The sequence below is a fragment of the Myiozetetes cayanensis genome, unplaced genomic scaffold (genome assembly GCF_022539395.1).
Source record: "Myiozetetes cayanensis isolate MyiCay16 unplaced genomic scaffold, myiCay2020 scf1, whole genome shotgun sequence".
In the NCBI taxonomy this organism is placed as follows: Eukaryota; Metazoa; Chordata; class Aves; order Passeriformes; family Tyrannidae; genus Myiozetetes; species Myiozetetes cayanensis.
The window spans coordinates 63530700-63555093 of NW_026086604.1; the positions used below are offsets into that span (position 1 = coordinate 63530700).

At 36.9% G+C, this 24394-nt stretch overlaps 1 protein-coding gene across 1 annotated transcript in view; it reads left to right on the forward strand.

Annotated features, from left to right (window-relative positions):
* CLPTM1L (CLPTM1 like) overlaps positions 1–23704 on the forward strand; it is a 28675-nt gene extending 4971 nt beyond the window's left edge. The window contains exons 4-17 of the mRNA XM_050326436.1: positions 725–867; positions 2841–2919; positions 6718–6835; positions 9135–9229; positions 10763–10847; positions 12299–12402; positions 13102–13167; positions 14252–14302; positions 14937–15019; positions 17186–17220; positions 17520–17575; positions 17658–17702; positions 20363–20478; positions 21803–23704. Of these exons, the coding sequence (XP_050182393.1) occupies positions 725–867; positions 2841–2919; positions 6718–6835; positions 9135–9229; positions 10763–10847; positions 12299–12402; positions 13102–13167; positions 14252–14302; positions 14937–15019; positions 17186–17220; positions 17520–17575; positions 17658–17702; positions 20363–20478; positions 21803–21890 (1164 nt within the window). The 3' untranslated portion in view covers positions 21891–23704. The remainder of the gene's footprint in view (positions 1–724; positions 868–2840; positions 2920–6717; positions 6836–9134; positions 9230–10762; positions 10848–12298; positions 12403–13101; positions 13168–14251; positions 14303–14936; positions 15020–17185; positions 17221–17519; positions 17576–17657; positions 17703–20362; positions 20479–21802) is intronic.
* The last annotated feature ends 690 nt before the right edge of the window (positions 23705–24394 follow it).

Sequence of the window (24394 nt, forward strand, 5' to 3'; positions counted from 1 at the left end):
TGTGGCGTGCTTGCGTCTTTGAAGTAAAAATGATATCATGGAGGAAAAAAAAATCAAAATTCCTCTCCTTGATTATCATGTGTGCTAACAGTACACCACTCAGCAGAGCAGAGGCAGAGCTCTCTCTTTAACACTGGCTATTTAACACTGTTATTAGAACACTGCCTTAGTTAACATTAATTACTTCTTAAAGAATTCACTGCTTTTGGTAGAAATATTGCTCTGTAATAGAATGGTAGAATCCATGCTCTGTAACAGCATGGTGCTGCTTTCTATAGTGAATTGAATTCGTGTGAAATAATATGCGTTGCTGTTGTAAAATAGCAGACTAACGTATGAAAACAGATATGTTTTTTGGTTAATCATCCACATCCTTTTGACTGTTTTGAGGTATCATCTGATTACTGTACAGTCCTGTTTTCAGAGTGAGTTTTTCTTACTAGTGTACACATTCCTAAGGCATGAAGATTTATCAGGTGAATATTCATTCTTGATGAACAAGGGTACTGCAGTTTTTTAGTGTCAGATTATGGTGGGCCTTTACAATCTTCTCTGTTGCATTTGAGCAAAATACTTGATCTGGTCAAAATTAAAGTGAAGTGTTTCTTCATGGGTTTCTTTTTTATATATAGTTAACAACTCCATAGATTCAGTGAGTTACAGTATTATCCTATTCAAAATTTTGTGTTGTTCAGCAGCATGTATTTTTATTCTTCTTTTAAAGCAAATTGAAGCAGAAAAACAGACAAATGCTCTGGATGAACCTGTCTCTCACTGGAGGTCAAGATTAACCTTGAATGTCATGGTGGAAGATTTTGTGTTTGATGGATCATCCCTCCCTGCTGATGTTCATCGTTACATGAAAATGTAAGTTGATGACTTAATTTTTATAGATTTGTTATTATAAACTTATGGCACATTTCTTCAAAAATCCTCCCTGGCCACTGTTAGTAATTTTATGTTTAAATGGGCACTTAGGAGACAAGAATAGATGCTCTGAATGGTTTTACATAGAGAGAAATCACTAAGTTATTATGTACTAGAAAACCTGATTGGAGATACCTTGCTCCTGGGCAGGTCAGAGTTTAGAATACTTTTTTTTGTAAGGAGTTATCATAGTAAGACAAGCAGATACAAGTAAAATTCTACCACAGTTTCTCCCTTTGTTCTCCAATTGTCCTTCTAGCCTTTAGAGCAGTTACTGTCCCTTGACCCTTTCCACTTATCCTTCATCTGCGTTACGTGTACAAACCCCAAATGCTGAACAAGCACAGGTGGTCTCCTACGATATCTTTTTTTTGTGCCTTTATAATTGGCTTTATTTTACTTTGACAGCATGTATTACTACATTATGTCATTTTTCTCAAGAAAGTAGTAAAAAGCAGGGATAACCACTAGATGCAGGCAGCAGCTTTTATTCACAGCTTCCTTAAATCACTTCCAGTGTCAACCATATAAATAGTGCTGTATTGGCTTGTGCTGTTGTATGATGATGCCTTTCTCTACAAGTATCCTGTTAAATCCAGATTTAGTTGCCTAATCAGCAGACTGATTAAGCAATGGGGGTTCTGGGATAGCTTTCCAGCCAGAAGAGAAAAAGTTACTACTTTTTTTAGGATAGTTTTAGATAAATTTTTTTTAGATAAGTTGGGTTTTTTTTTAGGATAGGCACATAACAAGAAGGGGTTTTTGAACTGGGGTTGATGAACGAGGATGTTTTTTCTGGTCTTGTTTAGATTTGCTTCAGTGCTATTTTGTTATTATATTGCCCAGAAAATAGTTTGGATATGAAATAACCTGCTGCAATTCCATTAGCAATAGCTTTAATTGTAGTTATTACCTAGAACTCTAAACCACTTTGGTTAAATAACCAAGCAGTATTTCTGAACCTCAGTGTAGTATTTTTTTGTGTTACTGTTGTACTTTGTATATTTAGTATGCAGTCTTTCTTAGCATATACAGAGACTTCTTTCTTTTGTCAACAATTAAAATCCAACTTTCAGGCTTTAAAAAGCTCTTTTAGGCTGGTTCCACAGACTTTTACTGAGAACATCACAGTGTAGATAACTTGTTTTCTAGTGAAGACCTTAAGAATTTGTCTCTCTTAGAGCATTGGGCTAAATACTTTTCTAAGATACTGACAAAGCAATTGCATAAAGGTTATAATTTGCTAAATAGCTTTAATCAGCTTGGTAGAGGGCTTGAAGGTTGGGTGGTTTCTATTGGATTCATGCACGTTGGTGAGGTGGTAGAACAATCCAAATGAGACCTTCTGTGGAGGACATGGCAGAGAAGATTTCTGCTCCTTGGGTGCTCTCTGCAGTAGTATTTGGCCTCCTTGTATGCACACCAGCCCTCATGCTAGAGCATGTGAGGTTGGTGACCCAGTAGATGACCTGCCAGGTGCAGAGGAGTGGGGAAGATGGTGGAGAGTTGTTATTGTTGCAATATGAGCGGGATACTTGAGGCAAAGGATACAACTACATGGTAGTAAACTTCAGCATGTTTCTCTTCCACAGACTTGTAGATTTCCTCAACCCCGGTCATGCAAAAGCTTCAGCATCATCACAGCCAATTTCATTTATCTTTTTATTTGCTTATTCTGTTTTTCTAAAAAAGAGTAAAAATAAACAAAAATTTTTAATGCCAATATCTTTCAGAGAAAGATTCTAGGCCAGTGGCTAATTTCTTGCTGTGCATTAAAAGAAAATGTGCCAAAAAAGATGGTGGGAAATATCTACATGGGTAGATCTGAAAGTGATGAATGAGTGCTAATTTGAATAAAAGTAGTTTGCTTTTTAGATCACTGCAGTCATAAAATCCATGTTTAAACATCCTAGGGTTCAGTTGGGGAAGACAGTGCATTACCTTCCAATATTATTTATTGATCAGCTAAGCAACAGAGTGAAAGATTTGATGGTGAGTAATAGAATATCTTTAATTACGTTTAACAGTTTTAACAGTAATCTTCACTGTTGTTTTAATTAAGATTTTTTCATTGGTTATTTGCTGTAATGAAAAAGTATAAATGCACAAAAGAACTCAATGACAGTGTAACTTAATGAGATCAACTGTGGTACTGCAGAAGCTGGATCTGGGTTTGAGATTGCCTTCTGGCAGAAGTATCTGCCAAGCACTGTCTTCTATTCCACCACAAGATATTTGGATTCCGTTGTTTCTGCCTTTTGGGTGGATATGGAGGACATCACTATAGCACCAGCTGTGGCAGAAATCTCATGAGCAGTTTGACTCCCTAAGCTGAAGAAGTTGTGTTAGCATCCCAGAGTGGCTTCTGATATTTTCTAGGGAAATAAACATATGCACATATCCACAGCAGATAGTGGAGTTACAAGGACATAAGTCAGTAGCTATTCTCTTAACGTCACAAAATTCACTTGTGCTTAAATTTTCTGGTAATGCTCTCTATCATATTAGAGCAACTTGAGCACCTGAAAGCTTGGTTTTGCAGTACATCCAATGATTGTGTGCTCTTACAATAATCAGTGGAATTACAGAAGGATAAAATTGTATGGGATTTCTGGAGATTACCAGTCCAGTGCCCCTGCTCAGAGTAAGATCACATGGAGCGAGTTGCTCAGGACTTTCTCCAGCTGAGTTTTGGTTATATGCAAGGATGGAGGTGCTGTAGCCTCCCTGGGCACCTTGTTTTAGTGTTCAGTCACTCCAGAAGTAAAAAAAAAAAAAAAAAGTAGAAAGAGTTTTTTATAAATTTAATTTAATTTTCTGTATTCAGTTTTTGTCCAAGTCTTCTCTCGTAGGAAATTATGCAGTTCCTTTGCTAGGAGTTACACATGGCAGTCCCCTGTATCTAAAACATGTTCATCTTAGCAGCTCTTAGTTAAACCTTGCAGTTCTTTTCAGTTGTACCGACAGGAATTTGGTAATTAGGAGTCACTGGGACCAACTGTCTTGGGGAGTGTCTCAAAACTGTTAAATGATTATGTTTGGATTCTTCATCTTCTAGATGGAAGCCATGGTAGATGTAAACTTTCCATAGACCTTCTAAATTGTCTCTCCATTAACTTTAGCTCAAAGAATTTTACTACTTAGTGTTGGGGAGAATCTTTAAGAACTTGTATCCGTTCCACAACATTCCAAGGTTGTTCAACAAAATAAACTCCTGAGCATTTGTTACTCATCTTGATAGCAGATAGTTTTATCCGATATTTCCTTGGGTGTACTTTTGCAATGTCTTTATTAGTGGTTGTTATCTTTTGTTTTAAGTTTTTTATCACAGATCATTCAGTTCAATACATTCATATGAACTTCTAACTGGTCAAGTCATGTACCCTGTTTACAAATAAATTCACATTCTCATGTTACTAATGACATTCCTGCAGTTGTCATCAGGTCGCTATTAATGCTATTGTAACTCACTGCCTTAAAGTCATTGAAGATTCTGAAAAGTGCTACAAAGACACTCCATTAAAACGAGCAAACTTCCCCTCCAGCACTGACTTTTGTGACACCTCAGTAGTGACCGGCCACACTGCTCTCAAGCACTGCAGAAAGAGTGGTCTTGTAGCAAACATACTGTGAGATAATGAGGGGTAAGGGAAGAGCAGGAAAGAATAAGGGAAAAGGGTGGTACTGCTTTTGTGTAGCCAGGTTAACCTTTGGCTGTAAATAGGGGAACAGATACTGTCTGTTTGCTGTGCCAGACCTAAAGTCATGGAGCTGAAGATGCACTTTCCCCACTTGTGCTAGGCTGTGTAGATTGTGAGCTGACTATTATTTTGATCAAGATGTACGTCTTCTGTGGTAAGTACTGCAGTCCAGAGGTGGTGTGTTCCTCATGTTTTTAAATGTGCTTGGCAGTGCTGGCATTTTGGGGATTGTGCAGAATTTAGTAAAGAGAAAACTTTAAAATTCATACTACTGAACTTATTTGCCATACACACTGTTTTGTTGTATTGATTAAGTAGAGTGCTAGAAGTAATGTGTGGTGCTCTGATGCTGTACTACAAGAATAGGTTGTATTGCAGAGGTTTGGTAGCTTCGAGTTTTGAAAGGCTTAGCAACCATCACACTCACACTGAGGTTGTGAGGCAGCACTTGCGACTTTTATTTGTTCACTGAAAAAGAGTTAATGCTTCTGATCCTTCTATCTCCATTTAATTTGCTTTTGTTGTTGTAGAATTCCTGTCTCTGTCTTGTATTGCAATCTGATTTTCTCCCTATGCTACCCCTGACTCCTTAGTAGTTCTTTGTTTGAGGTACACTTGCTGCATGCTGCCCACCTAGACACTTGTAAAATTTTTGTTTCCTGTCTGTCCTCCACAGATAAAATTTATTTTCCTTTTCTCCCAGAAATGTTAATGCTACCATTGGTAGACTGAGCAGTTGGAATGAGAATATATAGATTACAGGAATCCTTTAAAAAGAAAAAAGCAGATGTTTATATCGTTTTTGGTAAACAGCTGTAGAATCTTGGTAACATTCCCTACAGTCAGGTCTATCAACACTGGTTTTACCCTGTTGTTTGTTTTTCCTTTGTTCCATTCAGTTCAGAGATTCCTGGCACTGTTCTAGTTTCTCAAGCTTTTCTCCTGCTGTATTCATAAAACTTTCTCAGCTTCCCTTTGTATCCCTAGTACACCTGCATGTTCTGCCGCGGTCTGAAAAGCTTCCAGGGTCTTGGGAGGGTGGTGGGATTGAGATTCATTTGTACTCACTAAAGAAAAGAGTGAATGGGAGAGTAAATGTAACCCCAGTTCACACCTGACTGATACATGGGGAGGCTAAAACCATTTTCTCTGTCACAAGAATCAGAAGAAGCCCATTCATCTTGGATAAGTGTCAGATAACTAATTACTGTAGAAACAGTGTAGAGTAGCAGGACTGAGATGGGAATCATGATTGGGAGTAATTAGGAGCCTGGAGCAATAGATCTTGAACTGTTGCAGAGTGCCTGCCAATCTGTAGTCCTGAGCTATCCTTGGAAATGTAAAACATACTGCCTGAATATGTACTGAAGTAGCTGCAGAGAATTCTGATATCTGAGAGGATGTTTGAGAGATGGACAACTATCATGCAGAAGGAGCTGAGGCAATTTAGGATATTTTTTTCCTCATCTTGAAGGGTCCCAAAGTAGTTCTCATCTAACTAAAGTGTAAATGATACAGCAGAACTAGCTGAAATTTATTTCTTTTGGGGCAAGAAGAAAGTTTCTATGACACCTCAGATTACAAAGTATCTCACTTAGCTTTTGCTGTGGTATTTTCACTAGTCTGAGCTAGTAGCATCATCTTGCTTCCCCACCTTTTCAGTTTCTCTCAAAACCAACCTCAATTTGCTAAAGTTCTGACTGTGGCAATTTACTTGGGTTTGTTTTTGTTTAATGTTCTAGTTTAGGTAATCTCAGCATTTACATTCAGAGAAGTACTGTCAAAATAATTACCTTAAGTATGCTTTTCCCATATCTCAGAGGCATTTGTATACAGGAACAGTGAGGTTGGTGTAAGAACTTGAACAGAAAAAACTGGTAGTTTAACATTTCTTGGAAAAAAACCCAAAGACTTCAAACATGGTATAGAAGTCTAAGATCTTATTCCCTTTCAAAAAACTGACTTCTTAAAATTGTATGATTAAATTAGAGCATGATACAATCACTTTCTGTATTTAAAAAAATGAATGGAAGTAATTGTTGCCATTTTTCTGCTATTAAAAATGAATCTATATATTTTTGAAATACAGGTTATAAATCGTTCAACAACAGAGCTACCTCTTACAGTGTCATATGACAAAATATCTCTTGGAAAACTCCGATTTTGGATCCACATGCAGGATGCTGTGTACTCCCTCCAGCAATTTGGTATGTTTATTTTCAGTGTCTCTAGGACAAAAACCAGAACTGTCCCCTCAATTGTTTCTTTTAAGTACATAGATGACACTTTTTTTTCTCATCATACAAATCTTGCATTGTTTCACTTTAAATTGAAGATGAAAATATATGTTGACATGTTGTAGGAAACAAGAATACAGAGGTAAATCAGCCATTTTTAAAGGAAATTTATTTGGATAGTACTCTGTAAAAGCATAAGAGGACATAATCAAGAGGAGAGTTTTCCCCATGGGTATCCCCTATCATCCATGGAACAGAAAAGCTGGGTCAGTGGAACATAAACTTTGATACAAGTTCTATACAGCTGGTCAGTGTAGCCATATATCTACAGTGAAATACAGTCAGGCAGAGTAAAGTCTCTGAGTTCAAGCTAAGCATGAAGAAGGAATCATCTGGGTTCTGATCATACCGTTCTGACACCAAAACTGTCTAACCTCTTCTTTGGCTCAGTTACATATTTATAAGGTAATTCAGATAAACTAGAGGCTTTACATGTATGAAACTTAAATTCTGTGTTTCGCTTAAATGTAATGGGGTAGGTGTACACTGTCATTCTGAATTTCACGTGCTCTGTGTTGGTGATGGTATAGCCAAGCTAAACATTTACTGTCTTTGTTTGTTCCACTGATGCACACCTTTGTGCATGTAATCATCACTCTTAAAAAAATCCACATCTTATTTTCAGGGTTATATTTGCTGACTTAGTTTTCTCTTACAAGACAGTAGTTGGCTTCTTTCTGCTCCTATAAGGAACTACGTTGTAACTGAACTGGTGTTGATGTATGAGAGTAGGATTCTTTCTGATCCTCTTTTTTTAATCTCTTCAGAGAGCAATTTGAACTTTGAAGCTTCTGTGTTGTGTTATTGTAATGTTTTTTTATATTCTTCCCAGTTTACCTTATTTTTTCCAATACAGATAACTGTAGTATTCTGCTAGTTTCCCAACAGACATAATGCTGCCTTCATACTATTCAGTGTTATTTTTTTGTTCACCAAAATTTAGTCAGGGCAAGAGGGTTTGGTTACTCACTGTCATCTCTAAGCTAATATTTTATGATGGGCAACTTAACACTTAATGCGTTGATTCCTCTGGGAAAAAATAATCTGCTCTGGTTCAGTGCTGGTTTCAGAATGTAGTGTTGTAAGACACAGAACCTGTGTGCAGTGTAACTTACACTGAGAACCTAGACTTTCTCCATTTCTTTTGCAGTCTAAGCTTTTCTCATGTTTTATTGGGAAAGAGAGGGCAAGTAAGGAATAAAGTCATCCCAAGTAGAATCCAACTGCTTCTCCTTAGCTCAGGCTAGTATATATTGAAGCTGCAAGTAAGTCATCTAAAAATAACGGTCTTGAAAGAATCAAGTAACTACTTGCTCAGAGTTTGTATAGGGCATTTGGCCACCATCACTTCTCCATGATTTTTTTGTGAACCCCCTCAGAATGGCCTTATTGAAATTTTCATGTTCCATATCTTGGTTGTCGTGTGATGGACGTGTATAGCAAGACCTATCCTAGGAGTGCTTCCTCTGCCTGGAAAAACAGCTTGCCTAACATGCTGCTTGTTCTATGTAGATAGTGAAACATAAGGTTTGAAATTTTCCTTTCAGAAAAATTTCTAGAAAACTCACCATAGTAGCAAGACTCCAAAATCACTTGAAAATGGGTGCATTCTTCTTGCTATGATGGTGAACTAAACTGGTGCTGAAGTCTCCAGTGTCAGAATTAGCACCGGTGTCGTAAACGCAGCCTTGTGTATTTTCTGAGAACTGTAGACTTGAATCACACCGTTCGATCTACAACTGTGTTTCTCACTGGCTTTTGTTGTCCTCTACAGTATATTCCTTTTCTGACTTTTCAGCTTTTGATGTGAAGCTAACTCTTCTTGTGTGTCAAACTAAAGTTCAGAGGCCAATTTGAATAACCTTTTTTCTTCCCACTTAGGCCAAAATGATTTCCTGTGTGTTGCCATTTGTCTGTCAGGTGGTCAGCTTAGTCTGTAATCACACAACATCTTAAAGTCATGTTACAAAACACATTGTAATAACACAAGTTAAGGACTTGTAACTAATGGGTTTTGTTTAAGGCAAACCAAAACCTTGCCAAAATATAGGTAGACTTGGGTTTTACCGATACAGTTTCCATCATGTTTTGGATTTATGATTGTTCTTAACAAAACTTGTGCAGGTAACATAAGATTCCTTTCATACTCTAGCATAACAGCAATGAACTGTCTGGTACTTCTTGCATAATTATTTGTTCTTTTTCTTAGGGTTTTCAGAAAAGGATGCAGATGAAGTAAAAGGAATTTTTGTTGATACTAACCTTTACTTTCTGGCTCTGACATTCTTCGTAGCAGCATTCCATGTAAGTGACTTTAGTTTTTAGGAACTATATAATATTCGGAAGGAAAAAAAAGGGGCAGGTGTCTGAATTTCAGTTGTTTCATTTATTAAGAATTGGTCTTGGAAACAGTAATTTCAGTAGAGCAATGGAAGTGTTTTCTGGTACAAGTCAGCTATAAAAATCCTAAATAAGACAGAAATTTGGAATAATTACATAAAAACTAACAATCTTGATGAAATATAAAACATAAACTTCATGATCACATTTTTTTTAAATTTAGAGTTGAACCAAAGCCCCTAGATTTAATATGCCTGTGAACATTTGTTCAAATTTTGTTGACATGTCACAAGGTTTACCGCTGCAGTGGCATAGCTGTGGCAGTGATAGTAAGGTTTGAGTCTCTGACTTCTAATCCCTGGAGAAATTTCGATCAACTGATATAAATTGCTCCAAAAATGTTGCTGTAAAGTGCAGAGCACAGGGTTCCAGTCATGCCTATTTGTTATTGTGTATGTCTTGGTTTAAATCTGAATCTTTTTGTAATCTACAATTACACTCAACACAATTTCCATACTTTGGGAAAGATAAGAACTTGCTGGGAATGTTTGCTATGTTCCTTATACTTACATTACATACAGTTAATTTGATTGAAAAGCATCAGATTTCCAAGGCTTATTAATTTAATTTTTCCATTCTGTTTATCAGGTTGTAAGGTATCTGTAGACTGGGACAGGCTTTTCTGATACTGTTTACTTTCATGCATCGTTTACCCAAATTCAAAACCAAACCAACAAAACCCCAACCCACCAACCAAAAACAAAACCAAAAAACCAAACTGAAACAAACAAATAAACAAAAAGCCACAATACCAAAAAAAAAAGGGCAACCTCCCCCCACAAAGTGCCCCCCCCAAACTTTCTCATCAAAATTCTCTGACCTGAGTTTTTTTTTGAATCTGTGTTGTACACTGAATGCTTAAAATAAATACTGAAAAATGTATTGAATGAAAATACTGAATTAAAAAAACCACAACTTGCTATGAATTCTAAAATGTCCTGGAAGTTTAGGTCAACTTAGTCACAAAATAGAGAGGAAACCTGACATGCTATATTGTAGGATTTTTTAAAAAACGTTTTAGTGTTATCCAAACCTAACGTGACTATCAGTCCAATACAGAGCACTTTGAACTTTATTTAGTGAGTCTTTCCCTGGTCTCTCGAGGTACACAGTTCATCAGGGTTCTCATTCTTCACCCTCTACAATGTGTTACCCTGAACTGGGTCATTGACCTTCTTTACAGTACTCTGATTTGTGCAGCATTGCAGAGAAGCAGTATTTGAAATTCCTCCTGTCATTTTGCACTGCTTTTAGAGCCTGGGCTTCTAAAACAGCTTTTCTTTTTAGTTTTTATTTGTGATACTTAATTTTAATTTCTGAAGCTTCTAAAACAGGTTTTTCTTGAATTCCATTTTAAATGCATTTCTAACAGTTCAGCTGGCAGTCTCTAATTAGTGCGTGTTTCAAGTAAATGGGTATGTTTCTTGCTATTTGCAGCTTCTCTTTGATTTCCTTGCATTCAAAAATGACATAAGTTTCTGGAAGAAAAAGAGGAGTATGACTGGGATGTCTACAAAAGCAGGTATGGACCAGAATGCAAAGTGATGTGCATATGCTGTGTAATTATATGCTGTGTGTTTTCAGTCTTAGCCTAAGTTGACACTTTGTAGATTCACCAAGATAGCAAAACGAGATGGTTTTGTGTATAAAAAAAGATGGCTAACAGTCTATACAGTTAAATGGTCCTAACTTTGTTAGCATTGTGCTCCAGTATTACTTGCTTTTAAGCACTCATGGCACTTCTGAGGTTTGACTGTCTTGCAACTGAGAATTCAATCTTAAGTCAGTTACCCTATTTTCCTTACTGAAGGAACAGAAAAGTACTCCGAGAAAAGCATGAGGACCGAAAAAAGTTCTGTGGATAGAGGGAGTGTGCTATCATGGATAATGCTGCAAGTCCCAGGTTCCAAAATATTTGGGAGAGGAAAGTGCTGTAGTGTAATGCTCTTGTTTGATTTGGGCTTTGATGTAAACAGGAGCAATAGAGACTCCTGGGACATGGGGAGTAGGAGAGCATAGGAGGATTGAATTGTCTTGTATATAGAAACATGAAGGAACATAGTGATCTGACTTTATGAGAGTGCACTTGGTTTTCTTTGAAGCAGTTATATTGCTGTTGGCATGTGTATGCCAGAAGGTTAGCAAAAATTCAAAATGGTTCATGGAATCTCAGAATTATGTGTCAATGGCCAGTTTCATAAGGCAGTATAGTCAAAGTGAAAAGACTGAGTAACAAAGGGGCTTTTACTGTTAAAGTATCAGTCTTCAGCTATTAATAGTTCCATCCTCTCATTAGCAAGCCTTAGTCACCTTTCTGCCTGTGTCTCCTTCTTACCCTAAGGGAGAAGTTTGACAGGCAGTTGGTGTGGAGTGGTACAGTACAATTGTTGATGTCTTGAGTGTGTTGTACCTATTTTCTCCTCTTGTCCCTGCTTAGGGGGATGGATATTTGATCTAAGGATTAGTTGGGAATCACTTACAAGCATCCAAGGTTTTGCAAAACCTGAAAAATCAACTTAAATATAAATAAGTAAACCAAATACATAAAATAGATGTATTTGACAGTATATAAAATGTATCACATAACATTTACAAACATTAATTTAGTCTGTGAGTTTCAAAGACTGACATTACATTACCTCATAGCATTTCAGCTTCCTGGAAACAAGAGCCATTAAGATAGTTCATAATAGTAGCGATACATTGCTGAATTGCTGCAGTACAGAAGTCTTCCATAAATGTTCCAATTTTCTGTCATCTTGTGTGATAAGGATTGCATAAAATGTTTTTGTTCCATATTTCCTTGGAGTTCACTGTCTGTTTCTCGGGCTGCTAGATATATCGAGATGTATACAGGAGTTCATGCTTACACGGTGTAAGACAGTACTACACTAAATAGGCCAGCAGTCTTCTGTCACCTCAGCTGTTCATTTAAATATTAATAAGCCTTTTGTTTTCATTTTCTCTGTCTAGTGCTTTGGAGGTGCTTTAGTACTGTGGTAATATTTCTTTTTCTTTTGGATGAACAAACAAGTATATTGGTACTGATCCCAGCAGGCATTGGTGCACTTATTGAGGTGAGTTCTTAAAACTTTAGAACCAAATACAAATGTTTGCAGCAACATCCACAGTTTATTGTAGAAAAAGAATGCTAAACTAGTGACTGGAAAATTCTGCTGTAGCATGCTGCGCTTGCAACATTTTTTAAGTGGCTTTCAGTGGCAGAGGAGATTGTGTCCCTTTGGTTGCATTATGTCAGGCTGTTACAGACGTACAGTAAGTAGCCAAACAATTCAGTGGATTCACTAACTTTTGCTTGTAGTCCACTACTGAAATGTAATGACCATATGAGTGCCAACTTAGTCACTGTTGGAGTTCTTGCAAACTCCATCTGACCTCGAAAGCGTGAAAAATTTGCTTGGCAGGTGCCTGCTGGAGAATTCTCTAAACGCCTCAGGTGCGTGTTCGTGCTGAGAGCATCCAACCCCCACCTAAGCGCTGCAATCCAGATATCCTAGGACTATATTATCTCATTTAAAGTACATCATCTGGTACAGAGACATAATAGTTCAGGCTCACAATGTTGTACTTGTCTGATGACATGGCATTTGGTTTGTGTAGACACAGACAGGAGGCTGCAGTCATGCTGTTGGCTGCTTTATGCAATGGTTGCTTGAAATAGGTGTTCTGGAATCTGATTCTAATTATCTGGATCCTACAAAAGACATTCCTCTGGATAATCTTTTATATGCATGTTTTGGTTTTGCTAATCACAGCTATGGAAAGTGAAGAAAGCCTTGAAGATGACAATCAAGTGGCAAGGCTTGATACCCAAATTTCAGGTATAGTAGACATTGCCCTATTAATGATTACATTCTCGAGTCATCCGTTTTCATGTTACTGTACAACTTGGCTTTTAGTGAAATGAAGATTCAAAAAAAAACCATAGAGGTTTCCTGTGTACGTCTGCTCTTTATGAAGGGCTTAATCCAAAAGCACGATGAGCATTTTCAAACTTACTACTTTCTCTGAGCTCTGTAGAAGAAGCAGCTATTTGTATAATGGTGTGAGAACCTCCAGAACTTCTCTGTCAGTCCTGCTAAATCTAGGTGGGACCATGTTCCTGACACTTGGTTGGAAAGGCACTCCTAACTGACATTGTGGTTTGAAATATGAAAGTATCTTCTTCATGAAGCTGTATGTGTAATTTCTCCACGTGGAACTAATAGAAGATGTGTCATGTTCTGGGGACAGCACACTCTGATGATTGTTCTGGGTAAAAATTAAGTCCTGCAACTGCAGAGCATGCAGCGGCAGCAGGGATTCAAATTAACTTTTTTTAATGCGAGTGTAATCTTTTGGAATTGCAATCTACATTGAAAGTTTATCTTGTTGGTAGGAGAAACAGTTGTCTAATCTTCAGTGTTTACTTCACAACAAGTACTGGAATTTTGACTGCTTCAAGTCTTTGCCTTGAGCAACTGAAAGCTCTAGTTGTTCCTTTGTCGATATTCAAGGAACTGTGTTTAAGCAGTCACGGTTTCTGGACATGTGGAACTGGCCTCTACATGGTTATGGTTTTTAATAGAGGCTTCCTGTATCTGCCAAAATCTTAGTTACTTCACCTTGCTTTTCCTTTCTGAATTCTGCTGTCTCAACAGCATTTTTCTAAGCAAAGAAGTCCTGGAAGTTTGGTATAAAATATGAAAGGAAAAATTAATCTTTTTGCCTACCCCATATTTAGCAGGCTGCACAGCACAGATGTATAACTCTCTTGCATAGAAGCTTTTAAGAATTTTGAACTGTTACCTTCTTAATGACTAAGCAGATTAGTTTGCAGTTTAAATCTTGAGTTTAGGGAGTTGGACAGCAAGTGCTTTTCTCCCCCATGTTCTGACTTGATAATGCTTTTTATATGTATTGCAGTTTGGTACCTACAATGACTCTGAAAAGAAAACTGAGGAGTATGATGCCCAGGTAAGGGGGAATCATATGACTTCTATGAAGTCTATATATGTGACCTGCTGATTGACTTATTTTGCTTTTTTATTGCTGCAAGTGCATTTTTCCTGTTCTCATAGTTGTCAAGTGGATTATCATTGTGTGGATGATCAGACAGTGAAGATTGATTCTGATAATTTACAAAAAGAAACAGCAAAAGTGTTCTTTTGTTAGCTGAATCTGGTTGAAACATTGTTCTGAGAAGCAGAATTGCAATTGACTACCAAAAGAGAGATCTGAAAGGGTTCCCATTTGCAAATTTGAAAGTTGATATTTGTACTTGTTATTTATACTGAAGGAAAGTTCTTGTGCTTCCTGATTTCTGAAAGGAATTGAGCATAGGTGGCAACATTGTTGCTAAGTGGGGAGCTATTCTTAGACCCTGATCTTCGCGCTGCCTGTTGGTGCTTATGCTCTAAGGGTTGTCTGAGTTGGACATTGGAATTTTCACTGCCACCGCTAGAACTGGAAGCATAGTGGAAATAATAGCAGACATTTGGGAATAGGAAAAAGATTTTCAGGAAAAAATTATGTTGCTGTCTTCTAGTTAATGCCATTAAAAATCTATATATAACGTGTGAACTAACAAACTATTTTCCTTGTCTATTAGGCTATGAAATACTTGTCATATTTGCTCTATCCACTGTGTATTGGAGGTGCGGGTTACTCCTTGCTGAATGTCAAATACAAAAGGTACTATAACTCTATAAATGATCTTATATGGAATCGAAACATTTCACATTTTTTCTGTATTAATGAATTGGAGACGATGCGTTATGGAAATCAGTTAGTTTAATTCATAAGTCAGGAACTGAAAGCTTCCTTGTTCTGTAGTATCTAAAGCTGAAGAGTCTGACTGGTTTTTTAACTCTCTGTAAGGCTACAGACATTTCACAAGTAACCTGATATTACTGTAGCACAGAATTCAATAGCTTGCATCCATGAGTTAGCTGTCAATCAGAAGAGGAGGAAGAAAGCTGCCATTGGTGTTCAGAGGACCAATACGGTAACAGAAGAGATGACATGAATTCAGTAGTTGAACCTGTCCAGTAACAGAGAGAAGCAAAAACTGTCCCAAAGTTATTTGCTCTACCCAAGAGGCTTGTCTGTTACTAAACAAGATAGCTAGGATGGCAAGCAAGAAAAAGCATTTTTGAGAAAGAACTCTTTATTCCTTTAAATGCATGTATTTACTGCAACATAGTAATACTTCAGCAAGAGCTGGAGACTCAATATTTCATGAATAGGTCCTTGTCCGTTTTCACTCAAAATAGAGTGCCCAAAGGAGGGCAATGAAGATGGTGAAGGGCCTTGAGGGGAAGCCGTAAGAAGGAGCAGCTGTGAGGTTACTTGGTCTGTTCAGCCTGGAAGAGACTGAGGGGAGACCTCATTGCAGTCTTCTACATCTTCATGAGGGGAAGAGGAGAGGCAGGCACTGATCTCTTCTCTGAGGTGACCAGTGACAGGGCATAAGGGAATAGGAAAAGGTTCTTCACCCAGAGAGCTATTGGGTGCTGGAACAGGCTCTTCAGGGAAGTGGTCACAGCACCAAGCCTGACAGAGTTCAAGAAGCGTTTGGATGATACTCTCAGGCACATGGTGTGACTCTTGGGAAGGGTTCTGTGCAGGGCCAGGAGTTGGTCTTGATGATCCTTGGGTCCCTTCCAACTCGGCATATTCTGTGATTCTGTGAAGATAGTTTGTTTGTATTGGAGGGATGCAAACAAGTGTGCGTCTGTGAGAATTTGTTGTAGAAAAAATTGCAAACACAAGCACAGTGGTAGCCTTGTAGATATATTTTTATAGTTTTTAGGCCCAGAAGGTATGGGAGCAGTAGCTAAAATAATATCAGGAAGAATTATTGTTGCTGCATACGTGAGCCGTAGCACTTGTACTAGAAACTGGGACAATTTCTGGGCTATTAGAAAAGCTGTTTTTTCAAAGGACTTCTGTCTTAGTAAGGAACAAGCAAATATGCAGCATTTAAAAATCCTACTCTTCTTGCAAAAACTCCATGTGCCAGGTGTTTTATGAGCTGCAGCTTAAGGAAATGAAAACAATTCATATCATAGAATTCTTATCATTGTTAAATCTCTAAGGAAATGTGACAGAACAAGTAATCTTAACAGTGGATTATCCTTTAATCTTAGAGGCATTTTCTGATGCATTTTTTAAATGCTTGTGGATTATTGAAGTGCTGCTACAACTGTAATGCTGCTATTAACATATCACAAACACAGCAGTGCAAGTTTAATTTTAATTGATGCAACCTGAGGATCACATTTATTAGCTGTTTCTACAAACACTACCAGAAGTATGGAACTCAAACACTGTCTGTATCGCTACTGTTACTTTACTAAGACTGGGAGAGTTATTAGATGTAAGGAGGGAAAAATGTAGATTCCTTGTGCTTACCTTTTTTTTCTAAAGTACCTACTATCATGGCTTGCACTGAATAGTATTTGTTGTTTGAAATTTGGTAAGTCCTTACAGTGCCATATTAAGTGTCTCTTTGGTATTTAGAATACAGTGTTATATTTGCAAGCTTTAATACAGTCAGGGTTCAGTGCACAGTATTATCTGATGTCAGTTTGGATGCAGAAGTCTTAGAATGGTCTGAAAAATTATAAAAGCAGTTGATAAAGCACTCCAGAAATCTATGGACTGATAAGCAACTTTTGCTTAAACTACTTTCTCTGGAGCCCCTCCTAATCAAAGGAAGATGTGAGGTATTTAGTTCTTGTGTAAAGCAATTTACAGTATAGCCATTTCTTGGTGTAGTCAGCATACAGTCACATAGGGAATGTGTTATAATTTTGGCTGAATGAAAAATAACTGTACTATCTTCTTTGTTTGTAGCTGGTACTCGTGGTTGATTAACAGTTTTGTCAATGGTGAGTCCCTTCTTCTGTTCTTTTTTCTATTCATATTTCTTCAAATGGGGGCCAAGACTCAAAAGTAGAAAATTAACTGCTGTCATTTGGATCAGTGTAATACAGAGCAATAACGTGGCTGTAGGTTCCAAAATTATCACTGTGATTGAAAAAGGAGGAAGAGTCAACTCAAGTGAATAAAAGAATTAGATGCATCTTCTCTCTTTAGAAAACAATTACTGTAAATCACTAATTATGAAAGTATAGTTGTGTGATGTACATCTGTGTGCATTTATTTGCTTTCCATATTTTATCTTCAGGAGTGTATGCTTTTGGATTCCTGTTTATGCTGCCCCAACTGTTTGTAAACTACAAGGTAAGACTGAAAAGTAATGTAAGTTTGCTCTTCTAGTCTCTTCTTCCAGAATTTATTACAAATTGATATTTTTTATTTCTAGATGAAATCTGTTGCACACTTACCATGGAAGGCTTTCACATACAAAGTAAGTAAAGCTCTAGTTTAAAGTTTGGTGCAGTCATTTTGAAAATTATTTTCTGTAAGAAACATCTTAGTAATTTTAGCTTGACGGTACTTTTTTTGTTTAAGAACTAAACTTGTTTGCAACTCTCCTTAAAAAAAAATTATTTTCATTTTTCATAATGACTTCCATATAATGAGAATACTTGCATCCTCGGTTTTATTATAATACTGCTTTTTGTACAGTCACCTGTCTTGCGTGAGTGCAGATGTTGGTCCTGCAGATAAATCAACCAGTCTCAATTTAATGCATCATTTTAGGAAGAGAGAGATTATACTGACAAGGGATAGTTCCCAAGAAACAGATAGGACTACTAAGAGACCTTAGTTTGGCAGGCTCCAGGAGCCACCAGAGACTGAAGTAGAGAGACTGTGCTGGTGTGGTAATTCTGAGCTCCTGGGCAATGGTGCAGTGGCAAGTGCGTGGTGGGTTGTTCCATGGGGGAATAGGGGCTGCACTGTGGTGTCCCCACTGCCTAGACTGCCCTGATAGGAAATAATGTAATGCTGCAACAAAGCTTAATACCAGACGTTGGAGAAGGAGAAGATGAGTTTATTTCAAACCAAAATCAAATTACTAACCCTTTGATACATGTATAACAGGTGTACTTGTGTGTCCTAGTAGTTTGTATTGTATTCAGACACCAAGATGGATATATCCAGGTATCCCAGTCAGTATTCCTTGTGCTGATATAGATAACAAGGGACACCCATTATTGAGTTCTTGTGTCTCCTACATTCTTAGTGAGTTGGCAACTATATGCTAGTTTTGTTCTTGTACCCCTGAAGAGCTGATAGTATTTTGACTCCACAATTTCCTACCAGTCACAGACATTAGGATTTTTGTACTGTCCTTTGTTTTCCTGATTATTGTGTCCTGAGAAACCCTGGCTGGATGTGCTGGGATCATCAAGACCTAGATGCCATCAACATCTGCCCTTTCTACTTCTGCTTCCATTCATAAATACTTTCATTCTTCCTTTGTGCTGATGTATTACAGTTCCACAGAACATCAGTACTTTAAAAGAAACAGTGGTAAAAAATGCTGAAGAAATGTTGTCCAATTCTGAACAGATTATTTGGGACAAGAGAACTAAAATCTAAAAATTTAAAAAGCCTTTCAAAGCTTTTGTATTTCTATGAGCCTACAGCAATAGCCCAACTTTCTGCTGTCCTAATGTTTTTAAGAAACTAGGGTGCATCTAGGGAAACAGATTGAAATATAGCTGGTAGCAGAATAGCAACTAAACAGTGTTTGATGTGGAAATAGAGTAAAAAACAACAATAAGCACAGTGTTTCAGGCATATACTAGGCATGTTTCTTAACAAAAGGGTATAAAAGGTATATTAGTGAAATAATTTCACAATTTTACTTCACCATCAAAAGATAAAACTGAGCAGAGCCATCAGCAGTTAAATAAATGGTGAAGGGAGGTTGTTCAAGCAAGAAGCCTTGAAAGCAATACAACCTTGCTGAATAGCCTTTTCTTACGCAGCATTTAAGGTTCCTGTTTAGATGCCATAGACTACCCAGAACAAAGGCTTGTGTGTATGAAGAAAGAAGTATATGATGTTTTCAATTATGTTTAACTTACTGGGCTTTGGAGAGAGTAATTTACTTTTTCTTAATGGATATTTAAAATTGCTTGTTCTCTTCTGCACTTCAGATGGAAAGAAGAGTCTGAGGGCTCATCTGTGATCATTGTTTTAGAGAGCTTCGTTGGGTTTTTTTCCTTAATTTGAACTCTGACTTCCCAGTTCTGTAGGTTTTATGTTTATGCCCTTTATACATTTTGAGGAATACCTTCAAGTGAGGTAATCTCAAAAGAAAATTGCCTAGTCTAAACACTATTGGATGGGCTGCCCTGATGCCTTCACTTGATGGATTTGTTTCCTGATGTTTTTAGTGAGTTGAAACAGTTCATTGCAACATAGGAGTACTAGAGCTGGTGCACTGTTAAGAGTTGATTTCTGTAACCTCCCCGTAGGTTAGAGCCAGATCCAGAGGAGTTGCCCTTCTGTGTATTTACCTTTCATTATTGCTGCAGAAACAGAACCTATAGTATGCCTAGTTGAGTGGAAATGGTGCAGAATATTATCCATCCCTTATTCAAGACATGATTAATTCCATAAGATCACTGAAAGTATTTTAAAATCTCTCCAAGGCTATTAAGTTAATGTTCTTAGGAATGATAAATTAACAAGTTGTTACACGAGTTTCTACAGAAAATGAAAGTGAAATGACATTTTGCAAATCTTAAGATATTTGAGTAATAAATGAACAAATGTGTGGGTTTTTTTTCCAGTTTCTTTTAAAGATTTCACTGAAATTGATCCCATGTTTTTCCCCTCCCATGACAATACTCTCAATTACCTGAAACAGTCCTACTTCTTTTTTACTTGTAACTATAACAGTGTGGTTTGTAGTAGACAGTATGGTCTTCATTCAAAGAAAGCCATTTAAAGTTTGCATTAATTAGTTTTTCAGCGTAACTCTTAAGTATTACTATAAAAATGGAAGTAGTCTGTGTTCCTACTGAAAAACATAGGAAGTCTGTAGCTTTGTGCAACTGATGACTTGCTTTCTTCACAGCCAGCTGAAGTATGCTTTTCTTTTATTTGCAGGCATTCAACACCTTTATTGATGATATATTTGCTTTTATCATCACTATGCCAACATCTCATAGGCTGGCATGCTTTAGAGATGATGTTGTGTTCCTGGTCTATCTTTACCAAAGATGGTATGACTTTCTTTAATATTCATTGGAGTTTTTAGAAATGCTGTAGATGCTTGCAGTCTTATCGCTATAAAGAACTACAGTTTGGGATAGACTTCAAGCAGAATTTTTATGCTATAGTAATATATAGCACGGTATGGTCTGGATAGTGGTAGTTTTGTATATATGCCTAGTGAATGGAATGGTGAGCAGGGGATCCTGTAAAGGAGATCTTGAGATAAGAGGAACAAAAGCATTTTCCCATAAATGACAGTAATTGTGGACATGCTACAGAGTAGTCAAAAAGTTCTCTTCACACAGGACTCAGAAGTTTTGTCAGTTACCCTTTTTCCCTCCCCAAAACTGTAGTCCCTCTTTTCAACAGATAGTTTCACATTTGCAAGTTACCAAAAAAAAAAAAATTTAAAATAAAAATCAAACAAAGAAACAAAAAATAAAACCCCCCACAACTAAACCCTGAGACATAAATACCTGAAACAGGGGGAAGGAGAGAAATTCTTACGCTGGTATTCAGAAACCCACTTAGGAGTTCTGGGCTTCTAACCCTTGCTGAGGGGTAGCATGTCTGTGTATGCTCAGTATCTGAGGCGTGCTTTCCAAGTTGCTCTGCAAGGCTGTAGCAAAAGGTGGCTTCTGGTAAGGGACTTCCCTGCTCTGCTTTTCTCTTTAACTAATTTGCAAACACAAGTTATCCGGTTCTCTTGTAAGCTGAGTATCTGATGAGTTTCATATTCTTTAGTAACTAAAATCAGGTGGACAAGAAGGCTATATGTAATGCTCATGAAATATTGTTCATAGTGAAGCTACAGAAAGTGTATTCTTGTTCCCAAGAATAAATACTTACATGTGGAGCAAACAATATTGAGACCAGTTCGCCTTATACCAGGGATATATGGATGTGTGCATCTAACTAATCATTAATACTAAATGCAGTTTGGGGTTTATATAATCATATGTAAGTGTAGTAAAATAGGTCTCCTTCTGAGATATTTTTCTAAAAGTTAGGAGCTCCAATAGGGGCTGGACACTGATTTCAAGTTTGAGAGGTATCCTGGATTGCTTGAGAAATACTCCAGCCAAGCTTTAGGGGAGCTAATACATCTCTTAAGAGATCTTGTTATGAGACAACTGGTTAAGTCATAATGTGAAGAAGCTGATATATCTGTAGCTAATCTTTAAAACTTTTGGGTTTTGCCACAAATGGGCAGAGAATATGGAACAGAGAATATGATGACAAATTAACTTTTAAAATTAACTGTCACAGAACTGTTTATTTCTTTCAAATAGCAGACTATAATGTAACTAATAATTTGTTTCTTTCTTTCAGGCTTTATCCTGTGGATAAGAACAGAGTAAATGAGTATGGAGAATGTTACGAAGAAGAAAAGACAAAAAAAAAAGCTCATAGAGAATAACTAAGAATTGAAGAAGATTCTGACCCCTGGACTCTTACTTGCTTTGTGTATTATCTGGTCTTAAGGAAAGAAAAACTTATTTAATAAGAGTATTTTTAAAGCCTATGACAGAACTACATGGACAATACATCTTCTATATTGCCAAAAATATAGTTTTGATATCCTCCTGTTTCAAGACCCTCTTTTGTCCTCACAAGACCCAAAGTCTGCCAGATGTCATTATGTAAACTTCCTGCATTTCAGCTTCTCTTCAGTGAAAGCCTAAGCATCCTGACCATGGTAATTAAGATCCAAATCTATGTTTTTAAGACTACTCATTAACTGAAAGTGTGGTGCCCACACCACTAGGCTGTGAAAAGTGAAAAAACAAGACAAAGCGTTACAAAAGAATCGAACATTATTGCCAAACTGGAGGCTGTCAAAAATAAAAGGTATAATATTGGATTAATTACAAATCATTCTCATTTGATGATGGAGATAATGAAAAGTCTAGAAATTGTGACTTCATAACTTAAAAAATACATTGTTGGAAATAATACAATGAGATGGATGAGAGGTTTTTAACTTCAAATTTTGCCACATTTTTGATCCACAACACAGCAGAGGGTTTCAGTTGTCTTAAACTGAATGAAGGTGTGACAAAAGCTGTAACATGATTTCTTTCAGTATGTATCCAAGTTTACATAAATCCTTCTGCTTTGTGGACAAACTTGATTTCTTGGCATAGCAGATATTCATATAATGCAAATCATTGTTATGTGCTAGGAAAGTCTCTTAACACATCTTAAATTCTTCATCATTTGGTACCCCAGTGACCTACTAGGTTAATTTTGTCATGTTTCAAAGAGAATAATTCCTTGGTCTTTTCTCCTCTCCCTCCCCATTCTCCTGCCCCATCCTATATATAAGAAGAAATATGCATCATTCAAGTGGAATAAATTTGCTTAAATACAATACAGGTTCAACAAACTAGCCAAATACAGAGAAAAAAAAAAACAACCTGGTGAAGAACAGGTATGCTTTTGCACAATATTCCATGGAAATAAAATTCATTAAGGCAGGTATTTGATCTGTTTCTTTCAAACTAGTAAAAATAATCAGGTTGAATTATTATACCACAATAGAAACTTCAGAGCTATCAGCTATATCTAGAAACCATGGTTCTAGATTTTAAAAAGCAAGTTTCCTGGTAACAGTAAGTGAAATACAGAGTGCATTCCTTTCAGCATCAAATAAAATGTCATCAAAATGATTCCAGAAGGCAAAATTCTAATTTCCAATTCTAGTTTTGCTTTCATCAGTATGTTTACAAACTAACCCTAGTGATTCTTAAGTTTCTTCAATTGCATGCTGTTTGTGCAAAGCTTTTAAACCCTAATTTGTCACTGATGGAAAATATTCATTGAATAACTTTGAAGAACACAGGTCCACTCCTACGGTCTGTAACTGCTTAATGAAGTGGATTTTATCCAGTTCTGATACTGTGAAAGTCTGAACGGATAAATATTTGGGTCCCAAAAAGATTAGGAAATGTGCCTAATTTCTTTTGTCGCAGGCAAAAGAAACGTCACTGTGTCTCTCCTATACTGAAGTCCTCCTTACATGCTCCTGGCAATGGAAAGGAGTCTTGAAGTAAATATTTAACTCTAGTTAATGTTAAAGTCTCTTTATGCTGTTAATTGTAACTAAGGAGGACTGTTGATTTTAGCATCAAACACACGTAAGTAAGTCTATGCAAAACTGGGGTTGCATTTGCTGTCTTGTACCTGTTTTGAATTTGTTTGGAATGAGCTCTTTTCTGTTAAGCAAACTAATTTGTGGCTCCTATTTCATAATAAGTTAAATGTGTGTGAAAATTTTTCCTGATATAAAGAATGCATATAGCACATTCCCTTTTTGTGCCATTTCAAAACATCCAAGTTACTGATTCTTCTAGAGTAGCTTCTGAAAATCCAGAATACATATTTTGGTATTTCCAGTGTTTCATCACTCATTTTTATATGTAGCTGTTGAAAAATTGCTCTTGCACCTTTACATACTGTGAGTTTATTGCTCCTCTGTCTTGCATTTCTGATGACAATGACTTCATAATATCCTATACAATAGTCATAAAGCATATAAAATTTGAATATTTTAAGTCTTTAAATGAGCAAGACTTTCCCGTTCAAGTCATTGTTTTATGCATTCCATTTCCAAATAAAAGACTTGTCATATGGGATAAAGAGTTACCTTTTGTTACTAGCAAGAAATGTGGTGGAAAAAGTACGTAAGTAGTATAACTCTGGAGATATTAAGTGTTTTAGCTTTCTTGCTGTGGAAATGACATCAGCTTAAAAATGTGGTTGATGTGGAAGAAAAACTTACATAAAATTTCATTGGAAGTATTGCAGCTTATGCTGGATTATCAGTATCTAGGAACTATTTAACTCTTTGAGAGTAACTTAAAAACTTCCTCACTTCTAATAGGATTTACTGTGATAAGCAACTAGGTGACCGTCTCACTT